This window comes from Pleurodeles waltl, chromosome 6, assembly GCF_031143425.1.
Source record: "Pleurodeles waltl isolate 20211129_DDA chromosome 6, aPleWal1.hap1.20221129, whole genome shotgun sequence".
NCBI lineage: Eukaryota > Metazoa > Chordata > Amphibia > Caudata > Salamandridae > Pleurodeles > Pleurodeles waltl.
The window spans coordinates 1376885411-1376897542 of NC_090445.1; the positions used below are offsets into that span (position 1 = coordinate 1376885411).

Genomic DNA, 12132 nt, shown 5'->3' on the forward strand with positions numbered 1-12132 from the left:
GCTCTTTTGTCTCTTGGAGAGTCTTGGGGACCTCGACTCTGGGAAAGGCTTGGGAAGCTTTGCTCATGTGTCTCTGGGAGAGCCTTGGGAAGCTTGACACTGGTGCCACTTTGACAGGATGAGAAGATCATCTCTGACGTTGCCGAGAGGGGTTTGAAAGCTTGGGTCTGGTGCCTCTAGGAGAGGTTTGGGTAGCTTTGTTCTGGTGTCTCTGGGAGTGGTTTGGGAAACTTGGCTCTTGCGTGTCTTGGGAAGCTTTTCTCTTGTGTGTCTGGGAGAGGCTTAGGACACTCGGCTCTGGTGCCCCTTGGAGAGGCTTGGGAAGCTCGGCGCTGGTATCTCTGAGAGAGGCTTGGGAAGCTCAGCTCTTGTGTCTCTGACGGGATGAGAAGCTCATCCCTGACGTTGTCGTGAGGGTTTGGAAGCTCGGGTCTGGTGCCTCTAGGAGAGGCTTGGGTAGCTTTGTTCTGGTGTCTCTGGGAGTGGTTTGGGAAGCTTGGCTCTTGTGTGTCCTGGGAAGCTTTTCTCTAGTGTGTCTGGGAGAGGCTTAGGACGCACGCTCTGGTGCACCTGGGAGAGGCTTGGGAAGCTTGGCTCTTGTGCCTCTGGCGGGATGAGAAGCTCATCTCTGTCGTTGCTTTGAGGGGTTTTGAAGCTTGGCTCTGGTGTCACTTGGAGTGACTTGGGAAGCTCGGCTGTGGCGTGATTGGCAGAAGAAAAGAAGCTTGCTGCTTGCGTCACTCTGGGGAGATCCGTATCAAGTGCTGCGCCTGATACGAGTAGACAAGAAGCGTGATGCAGAGGCCCGAGCGAGGAACGGGAGAACGTGCTAGAAGGCCGAAGCTCGGTGCTCGAGGCACTGCGAGGATAGCTTAAACTCGGAGAGGGCTCTTGAAAACAGGAGAGACAATGGCGGAAACATGAAATTGCATCGGCTTTGTCTTGCCGTGGGCCTCTCTGCAGCACTTTCAACCGCTGATGAATCCTGGCTCTTGTGAGCTGTCACAGCTGTACATAAAGCCTCCCAGAAGCCCTGACGCGGCATTTTATTGTGGGGCGCCTCAGACCCAGTGTCAGAAAAAACAAGCTGCGCGAAGGCGGCAGAAAGGAGAGACAGCTGAGCTGTATGAGCAAGAACGGAGGGACGAGGAGACATCGAGAGATGCGGGGTCGAATTGAGCTTTGCAGTGGTCAATAGAGTAAAGCAGAGGTACACGGCAGAGTGGCGAGATAAAGACTAGAGAGGAGAGCAAATTAATGCGGTAAAGAGATACAGAAGGAAAAGAAAGGAAACCGGAGAGAAACAGTTAGAATACTGAAGAGGCACAGAGAGAACAGAGAGATACAGGGACAGGGAATGAAAAGGAGCTGAACGATACAGGGAAAACTGAAGAGATGAGAGTGAAAGAGATGAGATGCTTGAAATACATGCAAGATGCAAGGGAGATCAGTTGGCTGGAGAGTGACGTGAATGAGGGTTGGAGTGCAGAAACTCGCGAAGAATGAAAACAGGGACAGCAAAAGATAAATGGGGGGATAGAGTGAAGATGGGAGAGCTCTGGGGAAATGGAAGGATAGACGGAGAGTTGATAGAAAATGAAACCGGGCTGAGGAATATCGGGGAAGCACAAAATGTGAGACTGGTAGAGAGGAGCTGGGTGCAGGAAAGGATTTAGAGACATACAGTAGAGGATGGCAGACGAGGAAAGTGAAGAGGGGCTGGGGTGAAGAGATGCAGGGGAAAGTGAATAGAGGGAGTGGTGAGAGGTAAGTGGAAAGATACTGGTTAGAATGGGGAATAGGAAAGTGTGGTCTAGGTGGGCTGGGTGGAGGCAGCAGGAAGGGGAAACTAGACAAGGCAGAAGAAGGATATAAAAGATGATTAAAAAGAGGAGGAAGTACCAGGTAGAGGAGGCAGAGACTGCAGTGGGAGTGGTGTGAGGAGGTACCAAAGGGACGGAGGGATTCAGTGAAGAAATGAGAAAATGAAAGACTCTGCGGAGAAAAGGCAGCGATATTTACAAAAATAAAAAAACAAATGAAATTAAGAGCAGAAGCCAGAAAGAAGTTGAGAGACACGTGGAAGAACGGAGAAAGATGAACAAATTGTGCTTATGGACCGAGGAAGTATCAGAGAAAGGAAGAAAGGGTCAAGAGTTGATGGAAATGACAGAAATATTGGTACAGTAAAGAGTGATAAAGCTGTCAAAACCAGAGAGATAGAGGGAAGAGTTGAGGGAGGAATGTGAAAAGTAGCGAGAGGAGGGGAGATTGGCTATATATACAGGTATGAATATGGAACTACCGAAGACTATGGGGCATAGTTAGAAGCCTCCTTGCACCAACGGGTCATCACTTTTTGTGACACACCGGTGGTGCATAGTGCAGGCCCATATCTGCAAGGCCACGCAAAGCCACTTTGAGTGGATTGTCATGGCCTTGTAGATACGGTGTAAGGCAATACAGCGCAAGTCGCTTCTTGACTTACACTGTGTCAGGGAGGTGTTCCATGGAAGTTGGTGTGGGTTTTCCCCACGCACACCCGTGGGTTTTGATGCATTCCCAGATTTACAAGAATCTGTAAACTTGGGATTGCACCAAAACTGTTTACCTCCCCAGGGCAGGCGCAATGCAGAGAACCATCTTTATTTCTCCTCGTTATTTCCTCTTTCTATGTATGTTGCCATCTGCAGCACACATAGAAAAAGGCACACCTTCCTGCACAAAAACAATCCTACTTACAATGCAGACAGCCTTGCACCATGGTGCACGGGGCCTGCATTGGCGCAAGGCAGCAATTTGTTAACCAGTGCAGGGGGGAAAGGAACAGGAATGCACCGTATCTTGTAGATATGGTGCATTCCTGCCCTGTAACAAGTGGCTTGTAAATATCCCCCTATGTGCATGAAAGAGTGGAAGGTAAAGCAATATGGTAGAGAGAGACAGATGAAGGAGAGCCACTACAAGGACACAGGACAATAAAGTGAGAGATGACGAGATAGATAATAGGGTGCAAATCTGAAATGTTAGCGTTGCTTGGAGATTAGCAGAAAGGGAAAGGGGAACGGTAATGCAGGGAGAGGTAATAGTGGACTGTAATGGAAAACAGAGAAAAAGCAATAGATGGGGGAGATCTGATATCCAGGAAAGGATGCACTGATAAGGGAGATTATGCAGGTGAAAGGATACAACAAGAGAGAAAGAATTGCAAGTGAAATGAGACAGAGTGGGAGATATTGGAGCTTATTCACAAAGGTATTTTTGACCATACATGTAAGTTTACAAATGAAAATATCCATTTACTCCTGCAGGAAAGTTACAAGGGCATTCTTTGGGGGCAGGATTTCCCCATCACAAGTGCGGAAAAATCTGCAATAGTAATGGGCATTTGAAGGCACTGCTTGCCTTGCAACTTTGGGAACAGTCACCAACATGCATATTTGTGGCCATACCAAAACTTTGTCCTGCCTCTTCCTGCTGTGGAAATGGTCAGATTTAAGGGGGGGGGAAGAGGTTGCCTCAAAGTTTGGGAACACCCACAAAGGTACATATTGGTAGGCTTGCCAAAACTTCCAAGGCAAGCCACGCCTTGGGACAGCCACCAGAAACCAGAGATCCAGAGGAAAAGGAAGAGATCTGAGAGGTGCAGCAAGGGGGGGGGGCAGCGAAAAGTAGAAAGATACAGAGAAGAGAAGACACAAGAGTATAAGGGGGCATGGGGAGCATGTGGACACACAGAGAAAGGGAAGAGCAGCATGGAGAGACACACTAGAGCATTTTAAAGAAAGGGGAGGAGTGAAACAGAATGAAACCAGGGAGCATGGCAGATATGGAGGATAGAGTATTTCCAGGAAATGGTGAGCGAGGCGAGCAGAGCAAGTGTAGGAGATTGGAACAGAGTAAAAGGAGGTAAAGCTGAAAAAAGAGCAAAAAGTACATTGGAAGGAGAAGGGAATCCATTGTAGAGGAAAGGGATTGGTAACAAAGAAAAGAGTTGAAATGAACAAGGGAACATTGGAAGTTGAGGGAGCTAAGTGGAGTATAGAAAGGAGAGTTTAGAGAGATAGGGGGAACATGGAAGAAGGAGGAAAGTCATGAAAGAGTGAGAGATTGAGTGGAGGCAGAAGGAAGCAAGAACAAGAGAGGAATGGATACCTGGCACATGTAGCCGTTACTCCTATCCTTAAATTTACATGTGAGTGAGTGGCACCACAGACATGAGTCTGGAGTATCAACCGTATCAAGAGTTCCTTTGTGGTGAAAGAAACACACTTTTAAGACATTCAGACATTTGAAAATGCTTTGGGGTGATCTATCATTTTAAGACTAACTTGATATCCTGGGTTACCAAGACCACAGCCCTGTACGACAGTCATGTGATCTCTATAACTCCAGAGATGCTTGACAAGGGTGTTCTGGTACAGGGTGAGCCAAATGGCTATAGTGGCCTGACATCAGTCCCTGGATCTAAAGCCATGTCCTGTATGAAAACAAATCTTGGGGCAGATCTTAAAGTTGAATAATGCTCATTCTGTATTTTTAGAGAAACATAATCCGTATACAGAACCTTACTCCAATAAATTGGAGCCCTCAGCTGAGGAGCTTCAATAACCCTCAGAATAACACCTTCAAAAAAGGGGGAAGCAGAGATTAGTCAATCATCTAAATAACAGCACACCTGATTGTCCTCCCAGTGAAGAAAAGCTACCCTTTCTAAACATCACAAAAGGGAGGGCTGAATAAAGGGCTATGAATTGAAAATGAGCCATTTCCACTTGAAACCACAGGGACCTACGACACTGGCACTGGTCAGGGAAGTGAAGCTAGGCATAGTAGAAGTCTGATGATGCCTAAAAGTGTTCTCATGTGCAGTGAAAAGGAATAATTCTCCGTAAGACTGTCTTCCTAAAGAGACATTTGCTAACATGTTACAAGTTGATAAAAAGTGTACTCGTCTAAAATTAGAGAACCTAAAGGAGATGGGAAAATATTACTAAAATTCCTCACCCTGTGGAAGCCAACTAACTCCGGTCGTTATTCCGCCAACTGTTTGTCAGTGCACATGGCATTAGGGTAGAGGGATTTGACAAAAGCAAGGTTCAAATGGATCCATGGAGACGTCAGTGATGGATCTCTGTATAATTATATCCACACCCAAGGAGTTCACCACCTTGTCCACCCAAGTCTGCTGCCCCAAATGCAACTGTGTTTCCACAGGAACATCATCTATCATCTCCTAAAGCGGTGATACGGTTATGCCTTGATTAGCTGTAATTAGTAGAGAGGGTTGTGTTCAGAAAATATTGTACTCCTCAGTTGACGGTGGTTGGTGGATTCAGATGTATGCAGGGCATGTGACATGAGTCCTGACTCTATTTCACGCAGTGGTTCAGAGGACGGGTTTCCTTATTTTGGAACAATTTATTTTTGAAGCAAAGATAATAATTTAGCCTTGACTTGCAAGAATTATTTGGTTTAGTAAACCTTCGCAATGATACCCTATATAGACAATATCAGGCATTCAAGGATTTCCAACCAGAGCTGAAAAGGTGGCCACGAAAGGCTTACTCCAACACTGGAAGTTAAAAGTCAGGCAAAGTGAGGATTTCTTGTTGGAAGAGATTTCAAACATTTTTTTCCTTATTACAAGTGATGTTCCATCGATGCAGAACTTTATATAATTGGATATGGAGTTATTTTGGATCATTTTATATTGAAATATCTCCTCCTTTGCTCTGTTTATACGTCTGTATTACTCTCTCATTTATTTTATTCTCTTTCCTTCTTTCTTACTTTGTTTTTTGTTTTTTTCGTTCTTCTTTTCTTTCTGTATTTTTTTGTTGTATTTTGTTGTGTGCCTCATTGTTGGCAGATAGAGAATGTCGAAGGCTGTATTTGACAAAAATATTACAGAATAATCTTTATAATGTACTGCTTAGATGTTCCAGTGCATTCAACATCTGATTCGCTTGGTCTACTCATTGTAATTTCTGTTCTGGACTGGACATTTTATTACAAATCAAGCTTTAAGAAAGAGCCCAACAGGAACTTGGTAATTAACTTTGGTCAGGCAAGGAGGCCCATTCATTCCTCCCAGTGCTTAACGTTGGAAAGGAACGACTGTTAATTCTTTATGAGATGCTTGGAATCGCGGGCTGCAAAAAAAACAGGTCGAAAGGAAAATTGCATGTTTCAGATAATTACGTCAACTGGGCAATCCAGTGGATTAGCAGTTATTGCGCCCTCTGCGTGCAATGCACGCAACCGCCCTATGATTTCAATAACAGGGTTCACCTTTGGAAAATACCAAATTGCCAGGAAAGATCAGGAAAGCCTGACACTCCACATCTTTCTACTCCTTTTCCATAAAATGATGAATTACTTTGCGAAGGAAGTGGGGTCAGAAATGTGCTTACCATCCTCTGATGTTGTCTCAATGGGCTGTAACCTCACCCAGTCTCTGTCCTCCAGAAGACAGGCGCCTCTTCAAGGATCAGAGCAGTACTTCATCTTTCAACTTGGCACATTCTGAGAAATGGAAAGGATGTCATTCTAATGTGCAGGGAACACTTGTCGGGTCATTACAGGTTTTTGGGTGCTGCTCGTGAAAGTCTAGATAAATTACACATTCCTATACACATGGGCAGCAGCAATGGTTGTGTTTTATAATTGGGGTGACACACAACTCATGAAAGTGGCTCTTATGTACTTGCCCCGTGCGGGAAAAGTGGTGAAACTGGCTTAAACTGGCATTATATGTATGCCAATCCCAAGCCAGACATCTCAATAATATCTTATTTGGTTATACAGAATAATTGCATTGCCTTGTTGTGGAGGAGAGTCATGTCACCTAGGTTGGTTATCTAGTTGGTAGTCACAATCGCTCATTCAGGCAATAATCGAGGAGGGAGTTCAACCATTTGCTGTCACATTTATACTACACAATCAAGGGTAGCTGGAAAAGAAGAATTATGGGGAATGGGTGATTATGTATTTTCCACAAAAGGGTCTGTGGACCTCACTTTACGAGAAAAGTACAGTTACACCCGCAATTATTGCAGTGTAACCAAACATGCAGTTACCCAATAGCCAGGCAAGGGAGGTTACTCCCTTCGGATCATGGTTGATTCTTTTATGCCAATTGCTTGGTAAGTAAACACATAGAGCTGTCATCTGGGTGGACTATGGTGTTTGTCAGCTGTGAATCAAATGGGTGATCCTACAGCAAGAAAAATGGCAGAGGGCGGCGATTGCTGAACAAAATCTCTGGACATGCAGAGAAAACAGACTTTCCTATGTAAAATTCAATTGGCCCCTGTAGTAGGCCTAACACCCTTATCACCATAACTTAACTTGTGTTGGTGTTTACTGGTGCCCGGCACCCACACGTAATTCTTGACATCAGAACTTCTTAATTACCACCACAGGGTGGACATTTCTGCCAATTTTCTGCCCTTTTTGCTGTTAGTTTAGCAATTTAATACACAATAAAAAACATAAGCAGCAGTGGCCTCCTAAGAGATACCTTGGACCCTGGTAGCTATATATTTAGAAATGAAGCACTGCTGATCTCCTTAGTGTGTGATAAGAAGAATGGAATCATGAACAGACAGAAGGCCTGTCTGGAAGGACTACATTGACGGCCCACTACAGGTATGTCCTTATTCCAAAAGGATAATTCAGGGGCCCAACTAGGTTCATCCTCCCCTTTGAAAAATGACATTCCACCTCATGCAGCCTTACTGTGGGAGGGGGGGATGGGTGGGAGGGCTTCTGTCTGTCCTTACAACTTACCAAAGAAATCTAAATGTTATTCAGGCAAGCTGGTTCTGTCAACCTTTACGCCCACACTAGGTATGCAGAGGTGAGGGCACATTCTCTCCTTTGTATTTTTGATCAAGAGGTGTTGTGCTAAAGGGACCCATTGGGACAGCTCCAGCAGGAAGTTTTTGTCTTGCTGGATTGATGCCTAGTAACCAAAAGCGAACTAAAGGGGAGTCCAACCTCTTAGAACACCTTGAAGTACCCAGCTGCCACGTGCTTACTTGAAATTCAAGGTAGATTGTGAGGTTCAGCCCCTACTGCAGAGCACGAAAAAGACTTAATTGCGTCTCCCAACTGTAGAAGTTACAGTAATCGGGGCAACTAGAATTTGTTTTTAGTATAGAGCTTAGCACCACTGTTTTTGCTATTTCTAAACACTGTAAATTAACTCTGCCTTGAATTTCAAGTAAATAGACATTTTTATTCTGAACTGGGTTTAAACCTTTTGCTACTTAATGTGCATCTTCCCATTGACTCTGGGCTTGTAACTTAAGCATATTAGTGACTCCGAAGACACGTGCTCTTTACGAAGTGCTAAGAAAACATCCTCATATACTATACATTTTTGTGCTTTTACCACATGGAATAACAAGGGATTTTGTTTAGGCATCATATGTCAACAGGCACTGTACGTTTCCATCATTATGTCCTGTTTAACTTGCTATATTGCACAAGGGCTGCTCACCTGTCCTTTAGAGTCCATCATCAAGGTTCTCCTTAGACCACTAGATCCCTCCGCCAACATAGCTTATCCTTAATCATACAGCATGGATCCTCTAAGAGAAAGAGCAAGCAGGCTGTCCTGGGCACCTTCTTGGTACTTGTGTTTGGAGCGATGCAGCTACTCCAGGGTGATTGATAGTCACAGAACAGGAAGAGAGAGAGACCTAGTAGTCAGAACCCTATCGGTGCTTCTGTTCCACTTCATGTGGAGCACAGTATGGCAGACCAAATTAATGGCAAATGCTCCAATTATACATTGTCAATAGGATCCAATAATATATTTTGATCTCGACCAAAGTCTAACGCCAATAAAGAAGTGGGTGTCTTTTGAGACATCTGGAGGCATTGTACCAAAGACATAAGTGGATTTGCTAACTGTCCACTGAGCTGGAATACTTGAAAACCAGTATGTGGTGAAAGAAAATGCTGATTCCAACTTCCAGGACAAACAGCTGAAATCAAATTTCTTATGATGTAGGATGTGGGGTGAGGCCACGATGGAACAAGCTGAAAGAATCCTTCCTGAAGACAAATGGTAGGGTGGGGGGCGGGGTGCATTTTCAAGGGTGATTCTTCAGTGAAGAACTGTGTCAGCCCAGTCACAAAGCAGGACACACTTGGAGGGCATGCATTAACCGATTTTACCACACACTTACATGGCAGAGGGATAATGATATTACTATGAATGCAGTACATTGGGTTTTACTCAGAGGTTTCAGAATACATCCTCTAAGGATCCAAACTAAGGGCCCGGTTACGAGTACGGCAGTCCATGGACAGCTGTACCCTAGGTGGGGGACGAACCGCCACAATCTTGGCGATCCAACTGCCACATTATGATGCTGGCGGTCAGACTGCCAGCACACCACCCCCACTGCCAGGATAATGGATCCCAACAGGTTGGTGGCAGTAAATTGTGGTAAACCACAGCGGTGTTGAGTTCAGCACCACCATGCTGACTTGCCTTTCCGCCAGCCTTTCCATGGCGGGGTCCTTGACATTGAAAGGCCGCCGGAAAGGCAGATATGGGACCACGGGAGGTCCATTCCATATCATTGCCCCTAAGTGTACTGCACACTGCCAGACCGCTCTCAACTCAATGCTGCACTACAACAGAGGTGGGGGTAAATATATCTCCTAATCATGAATTTGGAGCTTTCCAGTAGCACAAAGTTGAAAGGTCTAATGAAGCAATAACTTAGGACTTTTATAACTAGCGGTGTGTGAAAATGTGTATTTTTTCTCTTAAAATATGTGAAGTTTCATAATTTTGCCAACATACACTTGTATAGCGAAACGTGGTTTGTTGGTATGTAGTGTGCCATTTGTTTAGGGGACTATTCATTTTTCATTAAAAAATCTCGTGAAATCCCAGCAGGAGAGTGGTTTGAGTGGAAATTGGCTCTCAGTTGGACATTTCCTGTGCATACCTGCCTCTCGATGGTATCACTGAAGGCTTTCTTACAATGTGTGCTCTCACCTAAAAAAGTTACTTGAAATCACATAACATGCAATTTTGGGGAAATTTGTTTTTACTATTTGATGATTATTAAGCTGCAAGGTATGTAGAATCACGGTGCAATTAGATATGTTTTTTAAACTAGGTCCTACAAGTCGCATCTCCCCCTAAATCTTGAATAATATATGCAGCATTCTTGGATGATGCATATTAAAGGAGCAAGGATTTGATTCTTCCCTTTCAAAAATATGATTGCTGTTCTGATCTTGCATTTGTTGACATTTATTGTCCTTCCATGCAAAGCGGTTGATTGAGGTGTATGTTTGTTCTTTCCCGCACAGCTCCACCCGGCTCCATATCAGTAATCGCCGCAGAATCGCCAGCCCCCTTCAGCAGGTACCAGGCACAGAACTTTACGCTGGTGTGCATCATTTCAGGAGGGAAGCCGGCCCCTATGGTGAGTGTCCAGAGCACCGCGAGATTGGGGGATCAATGGTGCCTTTGGGAGAGTCTTGTATGAATGGTGAAGCTCAACAGTGAGTATCAATAGTGTGTGTGAGAGCGAATTTTCCATTGCCAGTATCAGTAGAACTATGCCAATGGTGAGGCCAGTGCACAAAAACTCTGAGGAGACTCAATGGACCATATGAGGAATCTCGATTGAACGGTGAAGTCCAACAGTGAGCTTCAAGAGTGCGGAGTCCTTGGTGAATCCTACATTCAGGGTGTGTAGTACCGTGCAAATGGTGGACCCTCTTGGTGAGTTTTTGCTGCCCTGAAACACTGGGGAAACCCAGTGATTCTTATGGGAATCATTCAGTGAATGGTGAAATCCAAGAGGGAGTATTAATAGTGCAGAGTGAGTGGTGAATGTTCCACTGATAGTAGCACCGTGCCAACAGTGAGGCCCTGGTGCACCGTACAATTGGGAAGACACAGTGTTCCATACATAGGAAGACTCTTTTCAATTATTAGATCCAACAGTGAATATCAATAGTGACAACTGAGTGGTGATCCTCCATCCTCTGTATTAGTAAAACCGTCCCAATGGTGAGGACCCTTTGGTGAGTATTTGATGCACTGCAATATTGGGAAGACCTAGTGATGCATGTGAGATCTAAGGGTGAGTGTCAATGGTACCGAGTGAGTGAAGAATCTTCCATCAGCTGTATCACTAGCACCATGCTAATGGTGAGGCCCATTGGAAAATATCCAGTGCAAAAAGGGAAGAGACAATGGATTACATGGGGAGCCTCATGTGAATATGAAGGTCCAACAGTGCATATCAATAGTACTAAGTAAGTGGTAGAGCCTCCACCTCCGGCATCAGTAGCACAGCACTAATAGTGAGGCCCTGTTGTCAGTGTTCAGTGCACCACATCTTCAGGGAGACACAGTGGGGATCCCTAAGTGAATGATGAGACCAAACAATAGTTCCTGTGACTAGTGAATCCTCCATTGTCATTATTAATAACATCATGCCAACTGTGAGTCCTCATACTGATTTTCCAGATCTCTTGTAAAATCGGGGATACCCCATTGTGAATTTCTCAGAATTCTTGCCAAAGGATAGGCCCCCACTGATGAGTGTTCAGGAACATGGAAGCATGGAAACAGTTCGATGAGTGTTCCCAGCCATGTGCACACAGTGAGGTCTCATTGTGAGTGTCTAGAGCTCCATGCAAATGGTGATACCTCCATAAAGGGTATCAGATGCACAACAAAGGCTGGAGTCCCTTATTAGTCCTCTGGTTTAATTGTGAACATTGAGGGTTGCCTGGAATAAATAGTATTTAGTGAGACACACATGGTGTATATCTGTAACTGAGATTTCTGGGGTCATTGTTGTATGGGTCTGAAGCACCACGAGATTGGTGCAACGTCCATGCTGAGAGTTTATGCGCTTTTGTTGAGGCACCATGGTGAAAGTGTGCAAAACTGTTCAGTTGCTGAAACCCCCTGCAAAGTATCCGGAGTAACGTGGGATTGTTGAGGCCCACATAGCCAGTATCCAGAGCGCCTTGCGAATGGGAAGGTGCACATGGTGAGGGTATGTGGCACCATACGTCTGGTTAAGCATTCATGGTGACTGCCTGTGGCACTGTGCAACTGGTTAAGCATCCTTT

The 12132-nt window shown here is 44.9% G+C and overlaps 1 protein-coding gene across 1 annotated transcript in view; it reads left to right on the top strand.

The window, feature by feature from the left end:
* The window catches only part of IGSF21 (immunoglobin superfamily member 21), a 1171165-nt gene that overhangs the window by 940125 nt on the left and 218908 nt on the right, over positions 1 to 12132 (top strand). The window contains exon 5 of the mRNA XM_069240687.1: positions 10348 to 10463. Coding sequence (XP_069096788.1) covers positions 10348 to 10463 — 116 coding nt within the window. The remainder of the gene's footprint in view (positions 1 to 10347; positions 10464 to 12132) is intronic.